This window comes from Rhineura floridana, chromosome 8, assembly GCF_030035675.1.
Source record: "Rhineura floridana isolate rRhiFlo1 chromosome 8, rRhiFlo1.hap2, whole genome shotgun sequence".
Classification (NCBI taxonomy): Eukaryota; Metazoa; Chordata; class Lepidosauria; order Squamata; family Rhineuridae; genus Rhineura; species Rhineura floridana.
The window spans coordinates 86,161,048-86,188,678 of NC_084487.1; the positions used below are offsets into that span (position 1 = coordinate 86,161,048).

General features: G+C 42.1%; 1 protein-coding gene across 6 annotated transcripts in view; it reads right to left on the minus strand.

The window, feature by feature from the left end:
• The window catches only part of DOCK4 (dedicator of cytokinesis 4), a 386,414-nt gene that overhangs the window by 116,424 nt on the left and 242,359 nt on the right, over window positions 1-27,631 (minus strand). For all 6 annotated transcript variants that reach the window (XM_061640010.1, XM_061640007.1, XM_061640006.1 and 3 more), the window contains 2 exons: window positions 21,124-21,222; window positions 8,120-8,214 (listed from right to left, as the gene is read on the minus strand). In XM_061640010.1, the coding sequence (XP_061495994.1) occupies window positions 8,120-8,214; window positions 21,124-21,222 (194 nt within the window). The remainder of the gene's footprint in view (window positions 1-8,119; window positions 8,215-21,123; window positions 21,223-27,631) is intronic.

The following is a 27,631-nucleotide window of genomic DNA, read 5'->3' on the forward strand; positions in this document are numbered from 1 at the left end:
GAATACAAGATAAATGGTACATAATAAAATCCTTAATAACTTGTGAAAGAGGAGTCTATAAACTACTGTACTATGTATTTTACATCTAGTTCTACTGATGTGACATATCAAATATTCTGATTAATATATCTCTTCAACTCACAGAATTTATGAAGGAAAGCAATGGAATAAAGCTATTAACATAATTTTGTGTATTACTTGCTTTGTTCATCTGTTCTAACACATTTTTTTTCACTAAAAGTTAATATTGTGCATTTCTCAATTTTATGTATCTAGAACTAATTACTTGTAAACTTTAAAATAATACCATCATCCTTACCTCAAATTTGCAAATACAATCAATGCCAACACTGTTGAAGAATAGGTGGCAAAGTTGAAAGGCTTGTGTATATGTGTATGAATAGACACCAATCTCATCTCAAATAAATTTTATCACTGATTCATTTTCAAATCCAGTTTTTGATGGAGCCTTCCCCCTCACACACACACACACAAATCAGCTCCTGGTTTATTTTATTTTCCCTTGGGTGTAAGCCATACCTTAATATTCTGTGGGATGTCCATTTTTGTCATGCATTGAAGACAGCGCAAACAAAAGTCCCAATGATTTCTTCCAATAGATTTTAAGTTCTATAAACTGCTTTTTTAAAAAAAAAAAAAAACACTTTTTCCTAGCACTGGGAAGAAAATAAATTTTGCCTACTTGTAGTAATATTGGAAGAATTAATACTATTTCCACAAAGTATGCAAGCTATACCCAGAGCAATCATCCTTCCATCCTTCCAAGCAACAGTGAAAGCAACCATTGGCTACAATGCTGTTCAACATGGATGCCTTTTCAAGTACAAATCATTGACAGACAATGTGGTGAAGTGATTAGAGTGCTAAATGAGGATCAGGGGAATCCAGGTTCAAATCTCCACTCAGCCATGAAGCTCACTGGGTGACCTTGGAACCAGTCACTATCTCTCACCCTAATTTACCTCACAGAGTTGTTGTGAGTATAAAATAGGGGGAGGGGAGAATTATATATGTGGCTTTTGGCTCGTTGGAGTAACAGGAGGATTTAAATGCAGTAAAAAAAAAATTAGACGCACTCTAGTTGTGACTGTAATTTGTTTTTATTTGCTTTACATTGTTTTTAATGTTGTATTTTACATTGTTATCACCTGTTCTGGGACCTTCTGGTGAAGGACAGGTAATAAATCTGACAATAAATAAATTTAAAAAAACAAAACAAAACACCCTAGATTCTATTAAGGCAGCTAGAGCAGTTATATTACTTCTTATTTTAATGCCTTCCTGTCCCTACTTCAAGGAATGCATGAAAACGAATTTTATCATCGATTTAAGGCAACATCCCTTGATAAACTATCTTAATACATACAGTTTTTGACTTACTAAAATTGTGATCTAGCCAGCCCAGTGGTAAGCTGATGTGCCACAGTCTTTCATACTTAGACCTAAGAGGCCTCACTCCAAATTCTAACTCATCATCCAAGGCCTCATGGAGTCAGTCGTCTACTTCTTTGTTAAGAACATAAGAAGAGCCTGCTGGATCAGGCCAGTGGCCCATCTAGTCCAGCATCCTGTTCTCACAGTGGCCAACCAGGTGCCTGGGGGAAGCCCGCAAGCAGGACCCGAGTGCAAGAACACTCTCCCCTCCTGAGGCTTCCGGCAACTGGTTTTCAGAAGCATGCTGCCTCTGCCTAGGGTGGCACAGCACAGCCATCACGGCTAGTAGCCATTGATAGCCCTGTCCTCCATGAATTTATCTAATCTTCTTTTAAAGCCGTCCAAGCTGGTGGCCATTACTGCATCTTGTGGGAGCAAATTCCATAGTTTGACTATGCGCTGAGTAAAGAAGTACTTCCTTTTGTCTGTCCTGAATCTTCCAACATCCAGCTTCTTTGAATGTCCACGAGTTCTAGTATTATGAGAGAGGGAGAAGAACTTTTCTCTATCCACTTTCTCAATGCCATGCATAATTTTATACACTTCTATCATGTCTCCTCTGACCCCCCTTTTCTCTAAACTAAAAAGCCCCAAATGCTGCAACCTTTCCTCGTAAGGGAGTCGCTCCATCCCCTTGATCATTCTGGTTGCCCTCTTCTGAACCTTTTCCAACTCTATAATATCCTTTTTGAGATGAGGCGACCAGAACTGTACACAGTATTCCAAATGCGGCCGCACCATAGATTTATACAACGGCATGATGATATCGGCTGTTTTATTTTCAATACCTTTCCTAATTATCGCTAGCATGGAATTTGCCTTTTTCACTGCTGCCGCACACTGGGTCGACATTTTCATCGTGCTGTCCACTACAACCCCGAGGTCTCTCTCCTGGTCGGTCACCGCCAGTTCAGACCCCATGAGCGTATATGTGAAATTAAGATTTTTTGCTCCAATATGCATAATTTTACACTTGTTTATATTGAATTGCATTTGCCATTTTTCCGCCCATTCACTCAGTTTGGAGAGATCTTTTTGGAGCTCTTCAGAATCCCTTTTTGTTTTAACAACCCTGAACAATTTAGTGTCATCAGCAAACTTGGCCACTTCACTGCTCACTCCTAATTCTAGGTCATTAATGAACAAGTTGAAAAGTACAGGTCCCGACACCGATCCTTGAGGGACTCCACTTTCTACAGCCCTCCATTGGGAGAACTGTCCGTTTATTCCTACTCTCTGCTTCTTAACCAATTCCTTAACCACAAGAGGACCTCTCCTCTTATTCCATGACTGCTAAGCTTCCTCAGAAGCCTTTGGTGAGGTACCTTGTCAAACGCTTTTTGAAAGTCTTACACTATGTCCACTGGATCACCTCTATCTATATCCTTGTTGACACTCTCAAAGAATTCTAGTAGGTTACTGAGACAGGACTTTCCCTTGCAGAAGCCATGCTGGCTCTGCTTCAGCAAGGCTTGTTCTTCTATGTGCTTAGTTAATCTAGCTTTAATAATACTTTCTACCAGTTTTCCAGGGACAGAAGTTAAGCTAACTGGCCTGTAATTTCCAGGATCCCCTCTGGATCCCTTTTTGAATATTGGCGTTACATTTGCCACTTTCCAGTCCTCAGGCACGGAGGAGGACCCGAGGGACAAGTTACATATTTTAGTTAGCAGATCAGCAATTTCACATTTGAGTTCTTTGAGAACTCTCGGGTGGATGCCATCCGGGCCCGGTGATTTGTCAGTTTTTATATTGTCCATTAAGCCTAGAACTTCCTCTCTCGTTACCACTATTTGTCTCAGTTCCTCAGAATCCCTTCCTGCAAATGTTAGTTCAGGTTCAGGGATCTGCCCTATATCTTCCACTGTGAAGACAGATGCAAAGAATTCATTTAGCTTCTCTGCAATCTCCTTATCGTTCTTTAGTACACCTTTGACTCCCTTATCATCCAAGGGTCCAATCGCCTCCCTAGATGGTCTCCTGCTTTGAATGTATTTATAGAATTTTTTGTTGTTGGTTTTTATGTTCTTAGCAATGTGCTCCTCAAATTCTTTTTTAGCATCCCTTATTGTCTTCTTGCATTTCTTTTGCCAGAGTTTGTGTTCTTTTTTATTTTCTTCATTCGGACAAGACTTCCATTTTCTGAAGGAAGACTTTTTGCCTCTAAGAGCTTCCTTGACTTTGCTCGTTAACCATGCTGGCATCTTCTTGGCCCTGGCGGTACCTTTTCTGATCTGCGGTATGCACTCCAGTTGAGCTTCTAATATAGTGTTTTTAAACAACTTCCAAGCATTTTCGAGTGATGTGACCCTCTGGACTTTGTTTTTCAGCTTTCTTTTTACCAATCCCCTCATTTTTGTGAAGTTTCCTCTTTTGAAGTCAAATGTGACCGTGTTGGATTTTCTTGGCAATTGGCCAGTTACATGTATGTTTAATTTAATAGCACTGTGGTCACTGCTCCCAATCGGTTCAACAACACTTACATCTCGCACCAGGTCCTGGTCCCCACTGAGGATTAAGTCCAGGGTTGCCATCCCTCTGGTCGGTTCCATGACCAACTGGTCTAGGGAATAATCATTTAGAATATCTAGAAACTTTGCTTCTTTGTCATGACTGGAACACATATGCAGCCAGTCTATGTCCGGGTAGTTTATAAAGTGAGAACAACCATGATCTTCCTCATAAGTTTGTTACTCTCAAAGTTGATGTTTTCTGCTTACATTAAGCCTTAAGAAGGTGAGCAATAAATACAAGACTACTACAATTCAACACAAATTCTCTCTCTCTCTCTCTCTCTCTGTGTGTGTATTCCCATGGAAACTAACAGAAGTTGCATGCACTGTAATTTTGCACAGGGCTGCATCCTACAAAAATAATGAATTAAGTAGTTATTATAAGATGTTATGGGGAAAGGTACAAAAACTTCACTATTATTGCTTGTTTTATGCTTGGTAACAAGGACTAAGGGTCGGTTTTCAAATGAGGCTTTCATGAGAGACTATCAAATTTTCAAATACTGTGTATTGAAGAGGGAAAATATTCTGTACATTCTGGGACTTCTCAGCTGATGAAGGATTTAACTTGCATTGAATGCTGCCAGTTCTTTGTAATCATCCTTATGCTTGTTTTCCTTTGCCAGCCTAGTCATTGATGTCAGAACTCTATTTGTTGGCATGCAGTATGTTCCAGGCTATAAATCACTGGTAGTTCTCTAGCTTCCTAACTACTGACCTGGCATCTTTTGTCTTTTTAATATTACACCAGACAGAAGCATGGTTAGCAGTGAACTTTTATGAATATATATTATATATATCTATGAATATATCTATATCTATTGTTGCACGCCACCCCAATCTCCGAGCAGTGAGAGATCTCCAGGGGTTCCTGCGCTTACCCAGGGTTTGGTTTCCTTGGAAAGAAGGCCAGCGGAGACTGTGGTGTCTTTATGAAATATGGTTTATTTATTTACACACATTCCAACCTGAGCTTAAGATAGAGGGGTTCAAAGCATCAGCAGTTCAATAGATCTTGCATTTTCCATCAGGCTTACGGGGGCACCCTGAAGCCATGGTGCAGGCAGCCAGCCTCTCTGCCTGTCTCCAGTTCCCAGCCTTTCCTCAGACTCAACTAAAAACACAAGCCTCTTTTAGGACCCAGGAGGGGGGGCTCTCCTGAAGAGTTTCAATAACCATAGGATCTCTCTGGCCCATTTGCCAGTTAATGGGCACTTGACAGAACCATTAACACCATCGGGCCATTCTTAGATTAACAGAAGAGACTCATCTGACCAGAGAAGCAGGTTTCTCCACTGCAGAACCTCCAGATGCAGGGTTCCAAATCAGAGGCTGGAAGGGGACTCATAGAAATCATCCATCTCAACCCCCAAACCCATAACACTATATATATCACATGCTTAAACAGTTCATCTTCTGTGGGAGAGAAGTTGGAAATTATGGAAGAAAATGGGGAAAGATTTCACTATATTCTGGTTTGTCCATTTCTGAAATGCCTTTCCTTGGCCTCAGCTTCATATTTGGCTTCATTTTACCTTTTGTAATTATCTAAGATGAAGTGCTCTTTCCTCTGACCTATTTCATGTGAAATCCATGGGAGTAAAATGAGCAAATGCCAGTGTTACTATTTGCCATTTCCCTCCCCAGAGAAAGTGATGTAATGCTATATTCTGCCACTCCTCTGAAAAATTGTCTGTATTATCTGCTACTTAGTATGGTATTTTAGTTTCTCTGTTAATTATTAATTAATTAATTAATTAATAGTGATTAAGCTGCTTTATTGAATTGTATTTCAAATGGCTACTAGCCATGGTGGCTATGTTCAGTCTCCATGGTTGGAGGCAGCATGCTTCTGAATACTAGTTGCTGGAAAACACAGGAAGGGAGAGTGCTGTTGCACTCAGGTCCTTCTTGCAGGCTTTCCATAAGCATCTGGTTGGCCACTATGAGGACAGGATGCTGCATCGGCTCTCCTTATGCTCTTAAATGATTTTTTTTAGATTTTAATTTAGTTTTTTAAAGCAATATTATGTGACTTGAAGGCACATAACAACAACAAAATAAAAATGTTTCTTATGTTGACTAAGAAATGGAGTAAATAAATAAAAGAAGGAATATAAATACTGTTACCTGAAGGGATAACTGTTGCCAAAGTAATAGAGTCATTATATCAGCCCCTGAGCCCACCTATTGCTATACAGTGAACACTGGTTTGACTAAAAAGTTTCTGGAAGCCTACTGCCTCTATTTTAGAAATTACTACACTGTTCCTACTACTGTAGGACCTATTTCTCCACCCATAGTTCTAAACATTCCACCACATCTCTACTAAGAAGACATGGCAAAAGTTTTCAAAGCATAGGTATCTGATCATACAATCGTCATCCAAACATTCATGTAACAGGCAAAAATTGAAGAAGAAGGAAAATGCATATGGAAACAAAACAGTAATCTGGAACTATTCCAAAGAATTCCCTGGACTTTCTACAGGCGATATCAGGAAACAAAACAAGTTATTTCAGCAGTTAACTCAAAATCATAAGTATTATGAGTCTTTTCTAAAGTAGAATCAAATTTACATATCTTTGAAGTAAAATGAGGTATAGAAGTGATCCAATTCTGCAGTGGGCCGAAAATAATGCAACATCCAGTATGAATCCTGATAACTCTTTAGTTGTAGCATGGCTTACAAAGGGAGTAGAATCACATTTTCCAAGGGTCAAAATATAAATCTTAATTGCTTGGTAGGTTCAAGCTCAAAGTGGATATTATTAATGTGAACCTGAGGAGTGTCAGTTTGAGCAGCAACCACCACCAAGCCCAGACATAACAGACTATAAAGGTAACAAACAAGACAACCAGAGAACCCTCTTCAGACCACATTGGCCACAGCAGCTCATGGCAATGCTCTTCTTCCATAAAAGCTTTCTGGTGAGGCTTCTTCTGGTCAGTGTTGCAAGGCAACTCTGCTGCTTGCCAAAGGCAATAATGCAAAGAATATGGTTGGAAATATAGGAAACTGCCTTCTACTGAGTCAGCTATTGGTCATCTCGTTCAGTACTGTCTACACTAAAAGGTAGTAGTGCTCTAGGGTTTCAGACAGGGAGCCTTTCCCAGCACTACCTGGAGACCAAACGTTGGTTCTTCTGCATGCAAAGCAGATTACCACTGATTACCAAATTAAGATGATTACCAAAGCTACAGGGCTAAGGATTACTCTGTAAAAAAAGTTTAATATCCCATTGGGAACCAAAACATTTGAATAATCAACATTTAGTTAAAATTTGTAACCATTTGTCTCAAGATATTTGGGTCACTGAAAATTAATGATTCCATTTCCACAGCAACAATGGGATGGGTAGTATGACATACATGTTTCGGGAAAACTAATACATGCTATTTTAGCGGGCAGCATAACAAGATTTTGCAGTATGTTGCAAAGACAGATCTTTATCTTCATGGTCATCAGCTCTATCTTGTACTCATCAAAATGTCCAAGCATAAATGCTTAAAAGATATTTCACATTATTCATGTTTAAGCCTGCAACCCGATGCCAGGAGATATGCAATTTGTAGACAGGTAGAGCAATCTAATGGGAGTGAGCAAGGGAGAATCCTTGGCAAAAAATACCCCCACCAAATCCAGAGCCCTACAGGTGTTGCACTGATCAATGTGAAATAGACAAGAGGGGAGAGCTGGAAAAGTACGTTAGCCCCAGGGCTGGCATGTATATCTAAAGTCTACAGTTTCAAAGCCTCTCCTGACCTCTTCCGGAATATACCCATTTTCCCTCCCTACCACTGCCAGTGCACCAATGGGAGAGGAGGGATGAATGTTGATATTCCTGCAGCTACAACAAAGGAGCCTCTGGGAGTGGATCTCCATCTCTGCTGGTGGAGAGGGAGATTTACAATATTCTCTGACCCTGGGATGTCCTCCCAGGGGCCACAGGATTGGGTGCTGAATGAGTAGGGTGGTATTCAATGCTAGTCCTACTCAGAATAGACCCAGTGAAGTTAATGAACATGGCTAACTTAGGTTTATTAATTTCGATGGGTCTACTCAGTTAAACACAACCTTTAGTATTGTTCTCAGTTGTGTTCCCACCAACATTAGTTCTATTGTTACAGTTATATTTAAGACATCTTACTTGTTAGCAACTAAACGCATCACTGTCCAGTCCTTTGGAAACATCTCTGGCCGTATTAATATTCGAAAGACAGTAAATATCTGTAACAAGAAATCCTAGAGCAGAGAAGGGCAAAAATATTCCTTAGGTAAGAGAAAGAAATGTGTGGTGAATTGTTTTAGCATTAACATTATAATACTTGCAAATAATAAAGAAACAAAATTCTAATGGGTTCAGGGGGTGGGGGATCAACTATTTTTGCTTCTCCAAGAAACTTCACAGGAATAATGACATGATTTAATAATATGTTTTTAAACGAGATGCAGAAGGGAGATCAAGTTGTCAAAGACCTCTGGAAAAAGCATTATTTCTGTGATACAAACAAAATGTCATTGAAACAAGTTGATCTTTATATAACACAGAAATTCTCAAACTTTAAAATTGTAACACAAAGGTGAATCTTTAAATTCATAAACATATACTTTATTTTTCGTCAATAAACAGAAATGTTTAGAAGCAGAGTTGGGGAAGTTTTGGCCCTCCAGAAGTTGCTGAACTATAAATCCCATCAGTCCCAACAAGTATGGCCAATGACCAGAGATGATGGAAGCTGTAGTTCACCAACATCTGGAGGCCCAAAGGTTTCCCACACCTGCTTAAAAGTATTCTGAATTGTGGAAATAAATTCTCCTGGATTTGGCTGCCAAGGAACCCCTGCACACTGTAAAGATTTCTGGATCTAGACCATAATTCATAAGGGGGCCCAGCTCACTTCTGTTGGGCTTCATCATCACTTCTTGGGAACTGAGCCACACCAACGTTCTCCTTATTGATGTGCATTTCAGGGGAAGATTAGTGGACAAATTGACTTTCAGCAAAGTTCGTCCAACAGTACTAATTTTTTTCCAGTGAATATCCTCTTGAGAGCTTCCAATACATCCTAGAGTTTCCGTAATACGGCTTTAAAACAAAGTTAAACATAAAGTTAAAACTGGTAAATCTGTGTCTGGACTGGACTATTTCAGACTGCAGGTGAGGAGTTCACATAATTGAATGCTTCTTCACACACTGTCCTGTTCTGAGCGGGATCCACAAGACGGAGACGCGGGTGCAATTAAATCGTGTTTTATTAAAGTAATGGATACATCAAAAGCAGTGCGCTTCATAGAAACCCCTAAGCTATCTCACTAGAATTCCCTAACTGCACTCTAGGCATGCTCTGCAACATTGAAAGAAAGTTGACTCAGCAGCTCCAACCTGGAAGCGGCAGGCTTAAATAGGCAGGGTCTTGGAGCGTACTCTCTGGCTCCTGCACAATTCTTGCCTTTGGCCTGTCCGTTTCTCCCTGTGTTGAGAGCATGGTGAAGGGGTGTGTGCTTCCAACACCTCATCCAAAGGAACCTGCTCCTTAGCCAGAGATTCAAGGTCAGGTGGCAGCGACGTGTTGGACTCATCCTGCGAGCCACTGGGTAAAGAGGGAGTTAACGCCCACTCTGGCTCATCGTCCAGTGGCTCATCGTCCAGCTGCTCCTCTGACATGTCTGGGGGCGGCACGCTCTCCCCGGCTGGGACAGCGCCGTCTGTGGGAACTGGCCTGAAATCCTCCTTACTGCCTCGCTCAAGGTCTTGTGGAGTCTCAACAACTCCTGGGCCATCCTCGCCCTCTGACAGCTGAGAAGCCTGAAACTCATATCACCCCACTCCAGGCCCTCGCAAGAGGGTTGGGGCTGGACACACACAAAATATACCTACCTGTAAAAACCAAAAAAGCCTGGTATGTCAAGGAGAAACCAGGCAAGAACCATTCTCCTGGCATCTAAGTTTTTAAACTGTTTTTAGAATGCTTTTCTTTTTCTTGCTGTTAAATTGTTTTGTTACGTTTGCCACCCTGGATTCCTTTGGGACGAAGGGTGGGATATAAATTTAATAAATTAAATAAATAAATAGTATTGATACTGTACTTTATTTTATAGTTTTTATTATTGTAAGATGGTTATAGATTCTATAAATCAATGATGTGCCAGAATTTTTAAGAGCTGAGGATAAACATAATGCATAATGCATTTTATGTATTTTAATAGTATTTTATGCATTTTAATTTACTGTAATGTTTTGTGTTTTTATTGTGTATTTTATTATATATGTGTGCGATTTTATTGTAGCCACCCTGAGTGCCCTATTGTGGGGTACAAGGGCGGGATAGAAATATTCTAAATAAATGAATAAATAATAAACACTCCACTGTCAAACTACTGATTGAAAGCCACCAAGAAGCCCAGGAGAATCAACAAGGTAGTTTTCCCCTGCCCCTCTCCTGGTAAAGATCATCATTCATGACAACCAAACCAGTTACCATGCTGAACTCAACGCTGAAGACAGACTGAAATGGATGTAGGTACTCTGCTTCATTCAGGATCATCTGCAGTTACCCCATTTTGAACACATGAGCAGAAATTAGATTTCCCACGATGAGTCACCACTTCTCAAGTTTCTGATTGCCTCTTTTGTTTTATTTATTTTATTACATTTGTATCCCACCTTTCTTACATCATGGAACCCAAGGCAATTCCAATGTGGTCCTAGGCCATAGGATAGCCTACCAAGGTAATCAAATTACAAGCAGACGAGTAGCGTGTAGCGACTTGCCTTGTGGCTTTAAATACTGTTTTGAGTATGGGGGCTGGAATGGATGATCCCTGTGGGTCCCCTTCCAGCCTCTGATTTGGAACCCTGTGCCTTGGAGCTGGCTCTGCTGGTCAGATGAATTTCTTTTGTTAATAGCGTGGCCAGGTTGCTAATGGGTCTTTCAGGTGTCCAGCAACTGGTGAATGAGCCACGAAGACCCTTTTGTCATTTTAAACTCTGCAGGAGAGCCCCCCCCCCTCCTGGCGCCTAGCAGAGGTTTGTGCTTTGAGTGTTTTTAGATTGTCTAGAGAACGGCTGGGAACTGGAGGCAGGCAGAGAGACTGGCTCTCTGCACAATGGCTTTAGGATGCCTCCTGTAACACTGATGGAAAAGCTGGATATTGGACTGCTGATGCCTTGAACCCCTCCATCCTAAGTTCAGGTTGGAATGTGTGTAAATAATAAACCATATTTCATAAAGACACCGCAGTCTCCACTGACCTTCTTCCCAAAGGAAACCAAACCCTGGATGAGCGCAGGGACCCCTGAAATCTCACCGCTTGGAGACTGGGGAGGCGTGCAACAATACCTTCCTCAAAAATACTTTGGGCCAAACTAGATGCAATTATAACAGTGTCTTTGCATTAAACATGCACAGTTTTAAAATTGCAAACAGCACCTGAGGGCAGGGTTAATAATTATTTTGGCAAATGGAACTCCTTTGAAGCTGCAACATGCATTGGGAGGAACTCTCCCACTGGTGCCATGTTCATCAGGACCACAGCAGGGTAGGAACGTCTTAAAAGTCCTCTTCCTGTCTGCTCTGACTCCTGTAATTATCACTTGCCCACATTTTGAAACTTTCAAAATGTGCACTTTTTGAGCAACACATTTAGCATCATGTCTAGTTTGGCTCTTGGCATGGAGTCAGAAGCCAGCATATTCCAATAGCTAGGCTGTTGGATGTGAATTTTGATACCAGATTCAAAATCCTGCTTAGCCCTGGAAAATAATCACCTTTCAATTCCATTTCCTAGTTTCTAAAATGGAAAACAGTGATTAACTTTAAAGAGTTCTCATAGTAAACAAGATGAACATAACCTAACACTGGGTACACTTTGCTCCTTTTTTGTCCAGCTATGTTTCACTATTCCCCATAGGTCTCTAGTTTTCACCCAGAGACTCCAGATTTTAGGGTCCTCTCCAGTTCTCCAGATGAGTCACCCCAATCTCCAGACTCTCAACTTTCATTTTTTTTAAAAAAAAATAAGTTTCTAGGTGGTCTGGTCAAGAGATATACACCAAAACATCAGCCGCCGCCCCCCCCACAACTTCTGTTAAATGAGCTTGTACCTGGCTGCTCTCACCTGTCCTTTCAGGTTTGTAGCCAATAAGTGAAGTCAGGGCTGTGATTGACAAGGGATTTGTTGACCTTCAGACAATAGCTAGAACCCACTGCAAGATCAGAAAACTGTTGTCTTTTCCTGCTTGTCTGGAAATTGCATAAACTGAGCACATTTATAGCTTTCAGCAGTAGCAAAAGTCCCTTTCTCTGTGTGTGCGGATCAGGAGATATAGGACAAAGAATCACAGCAGGATCTTGGTAAGCTATTGTTTACTGTAAACAATTTCAGTTATGATTATAATAAAAGTGTACGTGCAGGGTTTTTTTAATTACTTGCAAAAATAGCATATTATACATTTCATCATACATTTTTTGAGTGGTATGCTTCAAGGAACTGCGGTTAATGCTTAATGACATCACATGGGCCTGCCCTATGACATCATTAGGACCCGCCCCTAAAATCTCAAGGTTTGGGATGCTTCTGACCTGGCAACCCTAATTCCTAGCAGTCTAACTGCTGGCCTTCTCTGAAATCCCTTGATCATATTGAGCATTTCTTGTGTCCACATAACCACCTTTTTTGCTTCATGGGAAATTTAATTTCTGCTTTTGTGTTCAAAATGGGGTAGCTGAACTCTACAACTTACATTTAAATAAAAAGCTGTTTATAAAAAGAGGAAAGCATTAAAAAACATGATAAGCTTGGGAGACCTTCCTTCAGAGTTTTGCAGGGAAACAATGTGATTAATCTTCAAGCTACTTTTTTTGTAATTTTGTTTTCATGCTTGACACTTAATTTAACACATCAGGTATCCCGGAACGGGGAGAGAGAGGAGGACAGGGCAGATTTAATTTAAGGATCGATTATGTTCCTTTTTCATTGTTTTAAGGCAATTTTATTTTTCATTCACATAGCTATTGCAGGTAGTTATCTTGTTCTTGCTTTGAATAAAAAAGAAGTTTGGTCTTACCATAAAACGGTGTTCTCTGTGCATGTCCAAAGCTGATCTCAGGTGGATAGCTAGCTCCACCTAGCAGTTGAAGGCAGAAGAGTGCTAAAGAGTTGTTTTTTTTACAAGGACTTCCTGCTCTGTGCAGCTCCTTATTTCAGTTTTTGATAACAAGCCAACCAACAGGAGGAAAGAACAAAGAGAAATAATAGGAACCATCGACACGAAACAGGAGACAACAGCACTCATACGCTCTCTGCTGTAGGCCTAAGATGAAAAAAACAGTGATGGCAGCCCAGCTCTCCTAGGGAGTGGCCCTGAGATCAGCTTTTGACACGCACAGAGAAAACCGTTTTACAGTAAGACCAAATGTCTTTTCTCCTGTGCATGGAAAAGCTGATCTCAGGTGGGGCATACCAAAGCTGACCCATGTAGGGTGGGAATATTACTGGGCTGATTACATTAGTGATCTGGGAGAATGTGCTGTAGCACTCTCCTCCCAAAAGCTGCCTCTGCTGATGCATATGTGTTAATCTTATAGTGTTTAATAAACGTATTAGGTGCGGCCCATGTAGCTGCTCTACAAATCTCTATGACAGATGCGTGGCGTGAGAATGCTGCCGATGTGGCATCTTGGCTGGCCACGCTAATGTTAGAGAGGCATAGGTCAGTGTGATACATGCCTTGATCCACCTAGCGACCGTGGACAAGACACTTTATTCCCTAAAGACACTGGGTGGAAAGAGACAAACTATCTGTCTGATGGAGATGTTTTGTTTTAGAGATATATTTATTTATTATTTATTTATTACTTGAATTTATATGCCACTTTTCCATATAAATATGCTCAAAGTGGCTTACAATAACACAAAAATGCAAATGATGACATCAATAGCAATCAATTCAAAAACAATAGTTTCAAACCATTTCAAAACATAACAATCCAACAATAACTCCAGTTGATTGCCTAAACATTATCACATTTAAAGTCATCATAAAAACATCATAAAACAAGCTATCAATCAAAAATATCAAATTAATAAATACAACATTTCAATTATAATAACATAACATTCCAATACAATTCCATATACACTTTCAGGGATCTTTGCACATCCAGTGAATGCCATGCTTTCTCTGTGGGATGAATGGGATTAGGACAAAAAGAAGGAAATACCAGCTCTTGCTGACAATGGAAGGTAGACAGTACTTTAGGACGAAAAGAAGGGACAGTATGTAGGACTACTCTGTCCTTATGAAACACACAGAAATTCTTGTCAACAGACAGAGCATTCAACTCAGACACTCTCCAGTCCGAAGTAATGGCCACAAGGAACAAGACCTTAAAGGATAGGACACATAGGGAAATTTGACTTAGGGGTTCAAAAGGGGGCCTTTGTAGGGCCGTTAACATCTTGTGTAGATCCCAAGTTGGGTATTGATGGATCGTAGGAGGTGCTGATGCTGTTGCCCCACGTAGAAAATGCCTGAGTAACGGATGCGATCCCAGCAGTTTCTCTGGAGCTGTAGACAGAACCGCCGAAAGGGTTGAAGCCTGGCATCTGAGAGTGTTTGGCCTAAGACCCAAGGACAAGTCATCCTGTAGGAAACAGAGAATGTCATTTATAGTGGCTTTCCTTGGAATTAAACCCTTCTTTTGTGACCACGTCGAGAAGGCCTTCCATGTAGTCTCATATATTCTAATTGTGGAAGGGCGTCTTGAGGCTATCATAGTTTCCACCACTTGAGCTAGAATGCCTCGCTTTAAGAGGCGTCACCTCTCAATCTCCAGACATGAACTGCCAGCCATCCCGGGTCTGGGTGAAGAAGCTGTCCCTGTGACAATAGGTCTTCCCTGAGGGGAATTTGCCATGGAGGATTGATCGATAGATCGACGAGTTCCGGGAACCAGAGTCTCCTTGGCCACCAAGGAACGATCACTAGAACTCTTGTCCTTTCGGCTCAGATCTTTTGAAGTACCCTGGGAATGATTGGAAGAGGTGGGAAGGCATAGAGTTGTCCTTGGGGCCACTGGAACATCACAGCATCTATGCCTTCCGCCTCTGGTGTCACGTATCTGGAGAAAAATCTTTGCACCTGGTGGTTGAGGTGTGCGGCAAATAGGTCCACCTCGACTCTGCTGAAGCATCTCACTATTTCCTGAAAGGCCAATGGGTGAAGCTTTCATTCTCCCTGATGCACCTTCTGTCTGCTGAGCCAATCGACTTGGCAGTTGTCCTCTCCCTTGAGGTATTCCACAAGGATCAAGTCCACATGTGTTTCCGCCCACAGGAACAGCAGGGCAGCCTCCTTCTGTAGTTGTGGGGAGCATGTGCCTCCCTGATGATTCAAATGTTATTTGGCCGATACGTTGTCTGTCCTGACCAGCACCGCTCCCAACCATTTCATCTCCATGAAGTGCCTCAGGGCTAGCCGAATTGCACAAAGCTCCAGAACATTGATTGGAAGTACTGACTCCTGTGGTGACCAAGTCCCTTGTATCATCTGGCTGTCGCAAATAGCTCCCCAGCCTGTCAGGCTGGCATCTGAGGTGATCAGGGTCCACGGAGAGTCCTGGAACAGCACTCCCCTTAGTAGATTGGGTTTGTGCACCCACCATAGCAGGGAACGACGGACCACTGCTGAAAGTGCTACCTTCCGATGACGCCTGAACACAATGTCACTTTGAAAAGGCAGTAGCACCCACTGGAGTGGTCAAGAGTGGTGACGTGTCCATGGTGTAGTCTGATAGGTTGAGATCATCAACCCCAAGATACCTGCCAGATGCATAAGATCTGCTGAAGGTGAAGACAGGAGCTGTACGACAGCTGTAATTATCTTGTCTACTCTGTCTTGAGCTAATGTTATGAGTCCCTGCTGTGAGTCTGTGGTGGCCCCCAAATGTATTATGCAGTGGGCTGGACAAAGCTAGCTCTTGGCTTGGTTGACAAGAAAGCCGTGATCCTTGAGGCATGCTAGGGTGATGTGTAGATCTTACAAAGCCATGTGGAGGGACGGAGACCAGAGCAGAAAGTCATACAAGTAAGGAAAGACATGGACTGAGGTGTGCCACCAGAGCAACCACGATCTTCGTGAATACTCTGGAGGCAGACACCAGACCGAAGGGCATGGCCCTGTACTGAAAGTGATCCTCCCCCACCGCAAACGAGAGGTAACAGCTGTGAGGCGGAAAAAACAGGCACATGCAGATAGGCCTCCTTCAGATCAATAGATGAGGGGAAGTCTCCCTTTCTCAATGACTCCTTGATGGACAGTAAAGTTTCCATATGGAACCTGTGGTATTTTATGAACTGATTTAAGTTCTTCAAATCCAGTACCGCCCTGAAAGATCAGTCTCTTTTCGCAACAGTGAAGAATACTGAGTAGATTCCTGAAAACCTCTCACCTGTTGGAACGGGCTCTATTGCCGCAATCTGCAGAAGGTGGGTAATCGCTTGAAGAGTCTTTTCCTGCTTGTCCGGAGATGTTGAGAGGGGGGAGGGGATAAACTTGGTTGAAAGGAGGGAGATGAATTCCAGCCTCAGTCCGTATCTGAGGGTGTGCAGTACCCATTGGTCTGAAGACGTATCCCTCCAGCGGTGGTCAAAGTGTTGAAGGTGTCCTCCCACCTGAGGGACCCTGGTTTCAGAACTGATGCTAATTCCCCTGAGACTGGGATCCAAAACCTGATCTATTGGGGAAGGGTTGCTGGCTTTTAGACTGGGTACATTGCCTATTCCAGAAGGGATGGCTGGTACGGGACTCCTTTGCTCTTCCGAATGCCCTGGAGCCTCGAAAGGACTGGGAGGGCAAATACGGATGGAAAGGTCTACGGAAGAATCTTTTGTCATCTCGTTTTTTGGCAGAAGGCATAGCTTTCTTCTTTTCCTTCGACTCCAAGACCCCAGCTATGGCATCGTCGCTAAATAGTTTGCCACCCACATAGGACTCAGATGCAAGATTAGAGCGGGCTGCAGTATCAGCCTCCCAATGGTGTAACCATAGAGACCTTCGAGTTAAAACACTTGCTGCTAATGACCTTGCCAAAAACAGCATGGCGTCCATGGATGCATTTGCCATAAAGGTCACTGCTCTCAAGATTTTCAGAAGAGACTTCCAGATTCGAGCTGGATCCTGCTGCAGGCCATCCAATAGGTCCTCTAGCCACAGCAGGGATGCTCTTGCGAAGACTGAGGAGGCTGCCGCTGCTCTGATGGAGAGCACACTGGCCTCATGAATCCTCCTAAGGCCTAGATCCAGCTTGCGCTCTGACGGATCCTTGAGGTGGACATCCGAGTCTTTCGGCTTCAAGGACAGATTTAGTAAATTGAATATGGGGGAATCGACCAGAGGAACCTCGAGTTCATCCATGATGTGTTGTTCCAATGTATAGTATTTGTTGGCAGTTGCAACCGATTTCTTGAACTGCAGCGGGGCATCAAATTTGGACTTGATCACTGTAGGCATCAGTGATGGAAGTTTTAGCACCCTTGACTTGGATTTCGGGTCTGGACACACAACCGAAATTCTAGATGCTGAGGGAGCTGGAGGATCTTCCGGAGAATTTAGGTTCAGAGCTTCCATTGCGTTGCACAGGAGTAGAAGGAAATCAGCCTCCTGGAAAATCCTATTGGTCACTACTTCCTCTGACTCCAAATCTCCACTCCATTCATTCTCATCAAGGACAATCAGCTCGTTGTCTGGGCCCACCATTACCTCCTTCTGAAGTTGAGGATGCCTGCCCTGTGAGGCGGCATAAGGATCCAGTGATGCCCTGCCCAGTGTTTGGGGCATGTTTGGAGAAGAGAGGAGTGTAGTGAGGCCCTGTGCTGTGGCTCATGTGTCCTGTTTGGGGTGTCGAGCCTCAGCCACTGATGAAAGATGTCTGGCTAGATCGATTAGGAGAGCTGTTCCTTTAATTGTTGTAGCATATGCGGTGATAACTGAAACTGTAGAGGCTGAGCATGAGAACAGTGTGGGTTGTGCACCATTCCCTGAACTTGGAGTTCCTGACATGAAGAGGGTGAAACAAAGGATGCTTCACCCCTCTTCTCCTGTAATGCTTGGTGAGACGTAGCTGTCTCAAGGAAGCCTTCAAACTCCTCAGGAGAAGACGATGTAGAAAAAATCGCCTCCAGGGTGGGCTGGAATTGGGTACCTTCCTCCTCAGATAGGATTCCAGGTCCCTCTGTGACCTGCAGATGTTGCTATAAGTCTCCTTTAGTGCAGCCCCCTATGCATCACCAGGCCGTTGCCTGTTGTGACTGGTTCCCCTACTTCTCTTAGGTGCCAGTCGTTGTGGAGCCACCCTGCCCACAACAGTACATGCCTCAGCCACCTCGTGCCTGCTGGAAGAGGGACGGGCTATGGCTACCTCCGCCTGGGATTCAATAAAATCTAAAGGCCCTAGGGCCTGGATGGAAAATGGCGGAGGCACGACTTCCATTGTAGTGTGAGGCTGAAGTGACTTAGGTTTCTTTGGTGGGTGATCCAATTTGCATGTTGCCTTCCCCATGGGCGCAAACCATGCTGCAGGTCTTATGGGGGCTAAGGGCTGTGATAATAGCCAGGCCAGGTGCTGATGAGCTGCAGGGGGGCCAAATAAGCTTTCCCCGCAGCTGAAGCATCCCGCTGAGGCCTTCCGCGGGCGAGAGGATGGAGGAGGGGGTGGCAGGCACTCAGCATCCCCGCTCACACCATGAAAGCAGGAGGCCGGTCAGGTGATTGCCCGTAGGCAGACACAGAAGCGCCTGAGAAACAAGGCGGGGGGGCATAGTCCAACAAAGAAGACAGTGGTCTCACAGCCGAAGTGGTGGGGCGGCTGCTTAGTCTCTGGGGGGAGGGAGAAACGTAAAATGAGAAAAAAAACCTTTTTTGTATTAAACAAGACACACATAGGAAAACAGTAAAGGAAGGAAAAGGTACAGACACACAATAGGAAAAAAACACCAAACTAAACAGGCCTGAAAGCAGAGAGGAGCTAGATCAACCATTCTTGGTGGAAGGCAGAAGAGAAACTGAAATAAGGAGCTGCGCAGAGCAGGAAGTTCTTGTAAAGAAAACCCTCTTTAGCACTCTTCTGCCTTCAACTGCTGGGTAGAACTAGCTACCCACCTGAGACTAGCTTTTCCACGCACAAGAGAAACTACCAACCAAAACCTCCTAAGATAAAAGTGAATTGTTTTTACAAACTTCCTTTTTCTATCTCTCTTCCCTGTCCGTCTCTTCATCTTTCCTTTTCTCCTGCATTTGGGCTTCCCTGCATATTTGATTATCTCTTTGTATAGTAGTATGCATGGTGGTTGAATATGTAAAGTTATTTAAAAATCCATCATTTTTAATTGAACACAGCAAGGAGTATGTGCCTTTGATTGGGTGTTTTTTGTTTGTTTGTTTGTTTTGGAAGGTGGGGATGCGTATGTGCCTAACTGTGCTAAATGTATGTGTTTGGGTTCTTCCATGCAATGGGAAATGCTATGTTGTTGAAATGCTTTTTTCTTATCCTGGGAAAAGAATTTCTGTTCATGCAAATACAGACACAGTATTTGGGTTCCATATACTACGACCTGGGAGACCAGATTCAAATCCCCACACAGCCATGAAGCTCACTGGGTGACCTTGGGCCAGTCACTGCCTCTCAGCCTCAGAGGAAGGCAATGGTCAACCCCCTCTGAATACCGCTTACCATGAAAACCCTATTCATAGGGTCACCATAAATCAGAATCGACTTGAAGGCAGTCCATTTCCATTTCATACATAAATCAATGCATTACTGTTTTATCATACCTGGAGGACCAGGTTCGCAGCCTCAGTGTTGTTCTTGATTCCCAGCTGTCCATGGAGGCTCAGGTCTCCTGTATCAATTACATTTGATACAAAGGCTGCGACCCTACCTCCCTGTCCATCTGCTCCCATGGGTGGTACATGCCCTGGTCTCCTCTCGCTTAGACTATTGTAATGCACTCTACATGGGGCTACCCTTGAAGACGGTCCAGAAATTACAGCTGGTACAGAATGCGGCGGCACGTCTGATCAAGAACAGCCGCCGCCGAGACCATATCACTCCAGTACTTAAAGATCTGCACTGGCTACCAGTTGTTTACCGGGCCCAATCCAAGGTGTTGGTTTTAACCTTTAAAGCCCTACACGGTTTTGGTCCAGTTTATCTAAAGGAACGCCTTCAGCATCACCAGATAGGCCGCCAAACGAGATCAACCTCCCAAGACCTTCTCTCAGTCCCACCAGTCAAAACAGCTAAGCTGGTGCGGACCAGAGAGAGGGCATTTTCAATTGTGGCCCCCGCCCTCTGGAACTCTCTGCCTTATGATCTCCGCCATGCCCCCTCCCTGACAGGCTTCCGCCGAGAACTGAAAACATGGTTTTTTAGGCAGGCATTTGAGACCTCTGTCTAATTTAGTTTAAATTTTTGTATGATGGGGGTAGGTTTGGATTGAGTATACTTATTGTTGTTTTGTATTATATGTTATATTTTACTCTATGTTATATTTTAGTCTATGTACGCCACCTAGAGTGGCCATTAATTCGGCCAGATAGGCGGCCTAGAAATAAAATTTTATTATTATTATTATTATTATTACAGTAATTTTCAATGTAGCACAGTTGCCTTATTTCTGTGCATGAATGCATGCATGTTTGTGTATATAGTGGTATCTAATTAGTCTTACTCAGAGTAGGCCCATTGAAATTAATGGGCACGATTAACAAGACCATTAATTTAAATGGACATACTCTTAGTAGAGCTACAGACAACCACCTCATTCCTAGTTAGTTTTGTGGCAAAACAAGAATTTGAACCTGAATCTTCCACAATCAAGCCTAGCAGGTAAACCACTGCACCACCCTGATCCTATGCATGAGAAAATTTGTATTGCACATTAGTAAGTTGCCACGAACTCTAAAACCTGAGGAAGTTAAATCATGCTCAATTCCCACTAAGATTAATGAGTTCATTTAACTGGCTTTGGATTGCTCCTCACACATATGTATGTCCATTAGTAAAACACAACAATGACGAACTGCCTAGAAGAGGGAGAAGGTGAAAAGAACCATTTATAGGTGGCCAAAGCACAAGCCTTGCTACTTACCCTCAGCTCGTCCCTTGTCTTGAATCTTTCAAGGAGTTGCTGGTAATGTCTGTCTGTCATTTGTCGCAATAATGACAACAGACATGAAACAAACTCTCCCTACAAGAAATATTTTGAAAAAGAAAAGAATTACAAATGAAAGGCACCTTTAAAAGACTATATCTTCAGTTGATTACTGAGGTGTATGTTTTTTTTAAAAAAAGATAAGCAAAAGAAAGTCCCTCTGAAAGGATTAACCTTAAACCCAACACATTTTTCTTAGTTACTAGGCAGTTTTTCCCTCAATGTTTAAGAAACTCACATTTCCTGAGGCTGCAGTTGTAGGGAATAGGTCCAGCAGAACAAAGTGGTATTTATTTCAGTAAATACATAATATGCAGCTACATCATTGCAGGGGAAAAGATTCTCTTCAGAACCACCGTACGCCATGTTCATCTCTTTCATCTCCAGCTACAATCGAGAAAGAAACTACCCTCCTCTTCATGGCCATGAGGCTTAGAAAAAAGCTCCCATTGGATTTCTGTATGTTTCAAATAATGACTGGAGAGGAAAGGCTAAAACTCTACTAATGAAAGAAAAACTGGAGACATATGTATTTTGCACAATAAGTAGTTTGGCCCTCAGCCAACATGCATAGGATTGTGCTGTTTATATTTACTTGAGCTACCAAGTTTAAGTTTCTGAAACACAGTTTCCACGTTGAGCAAATATATTCCTGTGTTCTTATCTATTTGTGACCTATAGATGCTATACTAGCAGGACATCTATTCCAGTACCAATGTGGAAACTGAAGTGAGCTTCACGCCACATGGAAGAAAAAAACCAGGTGGTACTTTAAAAAAAATTGGTCTAAATGAATTGAACTATTTACATAAACATAGAGCTTGTATAATAATAATAATAATAATTTAATTTATGTGTCGCCTATCTGGCCAGTGGCCACTCTAGGCAACGTACAACTCAGTTACAATAAAATACATCATAATAATACAATACAAACGATAAAAATTATAAAACAATGACAGTTCAGAGTAACAGGCAATTAGTCATAGAGATTAACCCTCCCCGGAAGTCCCAAAGGCCTGTATTTGTATACATCAGGTGTGGGGAACCTTGGCCCAACAGATGTTGCTGGACTACAACTTCCATCAACCCCAACAAGCATGGCCAATGGCTGGGATGATAGGAGTTGTACTCCAGCAACATCTTGAGGGCCAGAGGTTCCCCACACTTGGTATATATACAGCTTAATTATCTTTTGGTTTGAAAACCAATTAATCAACTGAACATATACACAACATAAATAGGCACATCCTTTATTTGAGATCTACTGAAATAAATAGGAGCTTGTGCAGGAAGAAAGCTCAGATCTTTGTGACCTTTTGTTATCTCAAGGATATTACTGCTTATATGACAAAACTACATTTACTGAATGTTTCAGCCTGCAATCCAGTGCATACTCAGCTGGGGTGTAAGCCCCATTGAACATAGCGGGACTTAACTGTGTGTAAAAGTATACAGGATTACACTTTAAGTCACCATGTGCACTTTATTAAATCCATGATGAACAGATCCAGTCAAACAGTGTGCAGAGATGATAGAAACCCCCCTTTTCCTCAGGCTGGTTTCTGATTTTGGGATAGAAAGCCAAGCCTGGTATTTCAGTACAAGTCCACCTACATGTCATAAAATTTACTAATGTATCATTTTGGTAAGCATATAATGGAATTCTAACAACACTAGGGGACAGAACCTGACACCTACACTCAAAACTGGGTGGTATCTTTCCTGACAAATATCTCAAGAGCATTTGGCTCAGTAGGTTGCCATAAGCAAATATAGTTCTGCATGAACTTGCTGCATAACAGTATATAATTGCCTTATGCTGTGCAATGAGTCACTTAAAAATTAAGTATTTGATGTGACACTTGAAACTTCCCCATACAATGGCTTACACAATACTGTGCAAGGACCCCAAGAGCCTATTCTTCAGTACTGTGTATGAATAAGACTTTCATACAGTTTTGTGGAAAGCAAAGCCATGTGCAAATTGAAGAAATCCATTAAAAGGAAACATGTTCAACTTAAGGCTATACTTATCCCACAAGCCTTATTTAGCAACATTTACATATGTGAATGGTTAAATTAAAGTCAATGGCCTTATATTCAGCAAGCCTTCAACAATATGGAAAAAATGTATTGTAGAATTTAGCATTACAACTTTTCATAACTAAAATGTAAAGAAATTCTGAAATCTTATAAGTACATTCTCTCAGAATTAGAACTTGCTGCTAAAGCCACATATTAACTCTGTCAATATGACTTTATTATTTTTTTGCCAGTGGAAAGGAGTGAAAACTAAAGATGTCACATTTTTATTAGATTACCTATAAATGTTTGCTCTCAAAATAACATACAATTTAGACTATATTGCTAGAAACCAGTTTCAATTAGAAAATATTTTTTAAAAGGTGAGGGGAAAGGAGGACTAATAAGGCTGCCTGTCAAAGAATGAGGGTGCTAAATATTTCCCTGAAAACTTTGCTGAATGAACAAAAATAGGTCAGCTGTTAGTTCTTTTATGCATCCCCACTGTGTAAGATTCCCATTCTGACAAAAGCAGAGCATAAACCTGACATTATTTCACTTACATGTTTTGTGTTCTCTGAAAGAAAATCAGATTTGAACTCTCCAACTCACATTTACCTCTCCACACCATTTAACATAGTAGGACTTTATACCTACAGATGAACTAGGTATGTGAGAGATGTGTTGACCATTGAACCGCACTGTCACTGAGTCTGTTTTTCCATCAAGTCTGAAAAACTGTAACTATGGGGAGTTATGTCTTTGCCCAGTCTGGGAACGGACTGCCAAGGCCGTTGCTATGGTAACCATCGCGATAGACTGGGAAAAGTTCTAGCAGCTATCTGTGTTAAGCTGTGTCTTCTGTGTATTGCCTCTGAACGGAGAGGTTCTCTTCTGTGTTTACCTTTGGAGAGAGATGTACTAGAAGGGGGGTGACTGAAGAAACTCTACATGTATTTACTCTTAAGCCTTTGGCCATAATGTCTTAATAAAGACTCTTAACATGATCTAATGCTCTGAAGAAGTTTCTTGCTCAACTTAACTCCAACGTAATGTATGCTGTTTCACACAACAACGCACACACGTCAACAAGATGTGCCTCCTAACATTTTTTTAAAAAAGAAAAACCATTGAGAGAGGCTGCCAAGTTTCAAAAGAGGAACAGGAGAGAGAGGGATTTCTAAAATCTTTTCCCCTTCTGCTGTTCTCTCCACAGGGGAAAAACCATGAGATTCCATATACCTTAGTTGGCATTAACTTGGTTGAGACTAGGGGTGGGGGAGAATATCCACCATATCCACCTACTGCAAGGTGGGAAATAAATAAATAAATAAATAAATAGGACTTGGTATCGGATTCCGACTGAATTTGACAGTCTATCTTTTCAGACTGGCACTGATTTCTTGCGGTGGGCTGCAGCTGTAATTGGCACAGATTTTTTCCCCTGAATTTTTCCTCCTATTTTACGGAATTCGTAATTTTCTCAGAGTTGCTGCATTCGTAACAGTGTAGGTGTGATAACGATCCCCATTTGTCCATTATATATTACGAAACAAATGTGTTATCACCATATTATGCAAAAAATATTGGCTGCCTGGTCTGCCCTAGGCTATATGTATCATTAGGGTTGCAGTCCACTTGCAGGTCCCTATCCGCTTACATTCTTCCAAACTTCAATTTAGTTCCATCCCATCCTTATTTTTGCTAACTTATGCTTTTTTCCAGTCCAGTTTAAGGGTATAGGCAGGAACACAAGGTGGAAGAGCACTGAAGTGGTTAACATAACAAATTAATATGGAACCCTAGGTGCGCCCACATTAAGGAAGGGGGAAGGAAGGGAAATAAGAAAAGTGAGAGCCTGCGTTTGCTTTGCAAATATGAACCTTACCGACAAAGTTTGCTTTAAATTCTACCAATTGGATAGCATTGCTTGGAATAAAAAGAAACTAGAGCAGCAATGAGTTCGCAAAATCTTCATTCTTTTCTTGCCAGATATATGAAGGGGGGGTCTAAGTATGTGTTAAGTATGTGTTAAGTATGTGTTAAGTATGTGTTATATAGATCTCCATTATTGCACATCTCTTTGGGCACCTAAGCCTATCAGAGACACTGCAGCTGCCTAAAGAATCTGAGCCACACCTCGTTGCTACAGCAACCTGTAAAGACTATCAGTGTGCTCCTATGTCACTGTTGGAGCCTGTGAGGAGACAGCTGACCTCCTTCAGCAGTTAGAAAGAACACCAAAAACTGCGGCTATAAGTAAGGGTTCACCAAGAATTTTTTAGAATGTGCTTTGACATTTCAAAGAGACACTGTGATCTTCATTTCACATATACGCTCATGGGGTCTGAACTGGCGGTGACCGACGAGGAGAGAGACCTCGGGGTTGTAGTGGACAGCACGATGAAAATGTCGACCCAGTGTGCAGCAGCTGTGAAAAAGGCAAATTCCGTGCTAGGGATAATTAGGAAAGGTATTGAAAATAAAACAGCCGATATAATAATGCCGTTGTATAAATCTATGGTGCGGCCGCATTTGGAATACTGTGTACAGTTCTGGTCGCCTCATCTCAAAAAGGATATTATAGAGTTGGAAAAGGTTCAGAAGAGGGCAACCAGAAGGATCAAGGAGATGGAGCGACTCCCTTACGAGGAAAGGTTGCAGAATTTGGGGCTTTTTAGTTTAGAGAAAAGGCGGGTCAGAGGAGACATGATAGAAGTGTATAAAATTATGCATGGCATTGAGAAAGTGGATAGAGAAAAGTTTTTCTCCCTCTCTCATAATACTAGAACTCATGGATATTCAAAGAAGCTGAATGTTGGAAGATTCAGGACAGACAAAAGAAGTACTTCTTTACTCAGCGCATAGTCAAACTATGGAATTTGCTCCCACAAGATGAAGTAATGGCCACCAGCTTGGATGGCTTTAAAAGACGATTAGACAAATTCATGGAGGACAGGGCTATCAATGGCTACTAGCTATGATGGCTGTGCTCTGCCACCCTAGTCAGAGGCAGCATGCTTCTGAAAACCAGTTGCCGGAAGCCTCAGGAGGGGAGAGTGTTCTTGCGCTCGGGTCCTGCTTGCGGGCTTCCCCCAGGCACCTGGTTGGCCACTGTGAGAACAGGATGCTGGACTAGATGGGCCACTGTGAGAACAGGATGCTGGACTAGATGGGCCACTGGCCTGATCCAGCAGGCTCTTCTTGTGTTCTTATGTTCTCACACCATTGCAGGGTGGTACATGGGGGCTTTACTAACATACAACTGACTCTTGTTCAGGAGGAAGAGGAGGTGGCGAGAAGGATTAGGAAGTACAGCATTCATACTAGAGAGGCTTCTCTGTAGCTTTAACTCTTTAAGTAGGGAATACAATTATATTTAATAGTGTTGTTTTTTGGGGGGAAGCAGTGGAAACTTCAAAGCATTCAGGATCAATTCAGAAAGAGGGGAGGGAAGCAGATTTTCAAAAAAAATCCTGTCCCAAGTCTGATTTGCACAGAATTCTCCCCCATCTCTATATGTCATCAATGTTAATTGTCAAATCATTCTGCAATTTTGTGTTTTTCAAGCATTTTTAAAGTACCACCATTGTGCGCTAGCTGCAATTTCCAAATCAACCTCAAGAGTAGCCCCATATAGAGCACATTGCAACAGTCCAGTCCAGAAGTTACCAAGGCCTGTGAAATGGTGGCCAAGCTATCCTGTACAGGTGTACAAGAACGTTTGCAGCTTGCATGCTAGCTGAAGTGGGAAGAAAATACTCTTTGCCACTGAAGATACCTGTGTCTCTAGTGAAAGTGAACTTCCAAGCTACGTAAGTGCTCTTTCAAGGGAGTGCAACCCTGACAAGAAAAAGTAACCTGACAATTAAGAAAACTTGGAAACAGGGCTTCTGTCTTACCAGGATTCAGCTTGGAAATGGCAGTTTTTGACGACTTTTTGAGCCAGTCATATTTTTCTGCAAATGTTTTTGTTGGAAAGCTTCCTGGCTTATTGGAAAGCCTGAATGACCTATCCCAAGCCTTAGCAAATATTATCTGGGTCTGCATGGTTTTGGCAGGTCTACTAATAATAGCCATTCAATTCAAAGAATTAGAGCTAAATAATTCTTACTCAGTCCTGTCGATAATCTGTCACCTATGTTGGCAATATGTTATAATCCACAGAGAGCTTTCTCTTTCACTTTATCCTGGTGAAAATACTCCAAATCAAAATAGTAATAAATGCATAACACATATCACTCCAAATCATGTGGATTAGGAACATAGGAAGGTGCCTTATACAAAGCCAGACCACTGGCCCATCTACCAGCACTGTTGAATGATTGTCAGACGATGGTGATGGAGATGCTGGGGACCTTTGATATGAATATGAATGGTTTTCATATCTGAGGCAGGACCATATACAATCCAGTGGGAA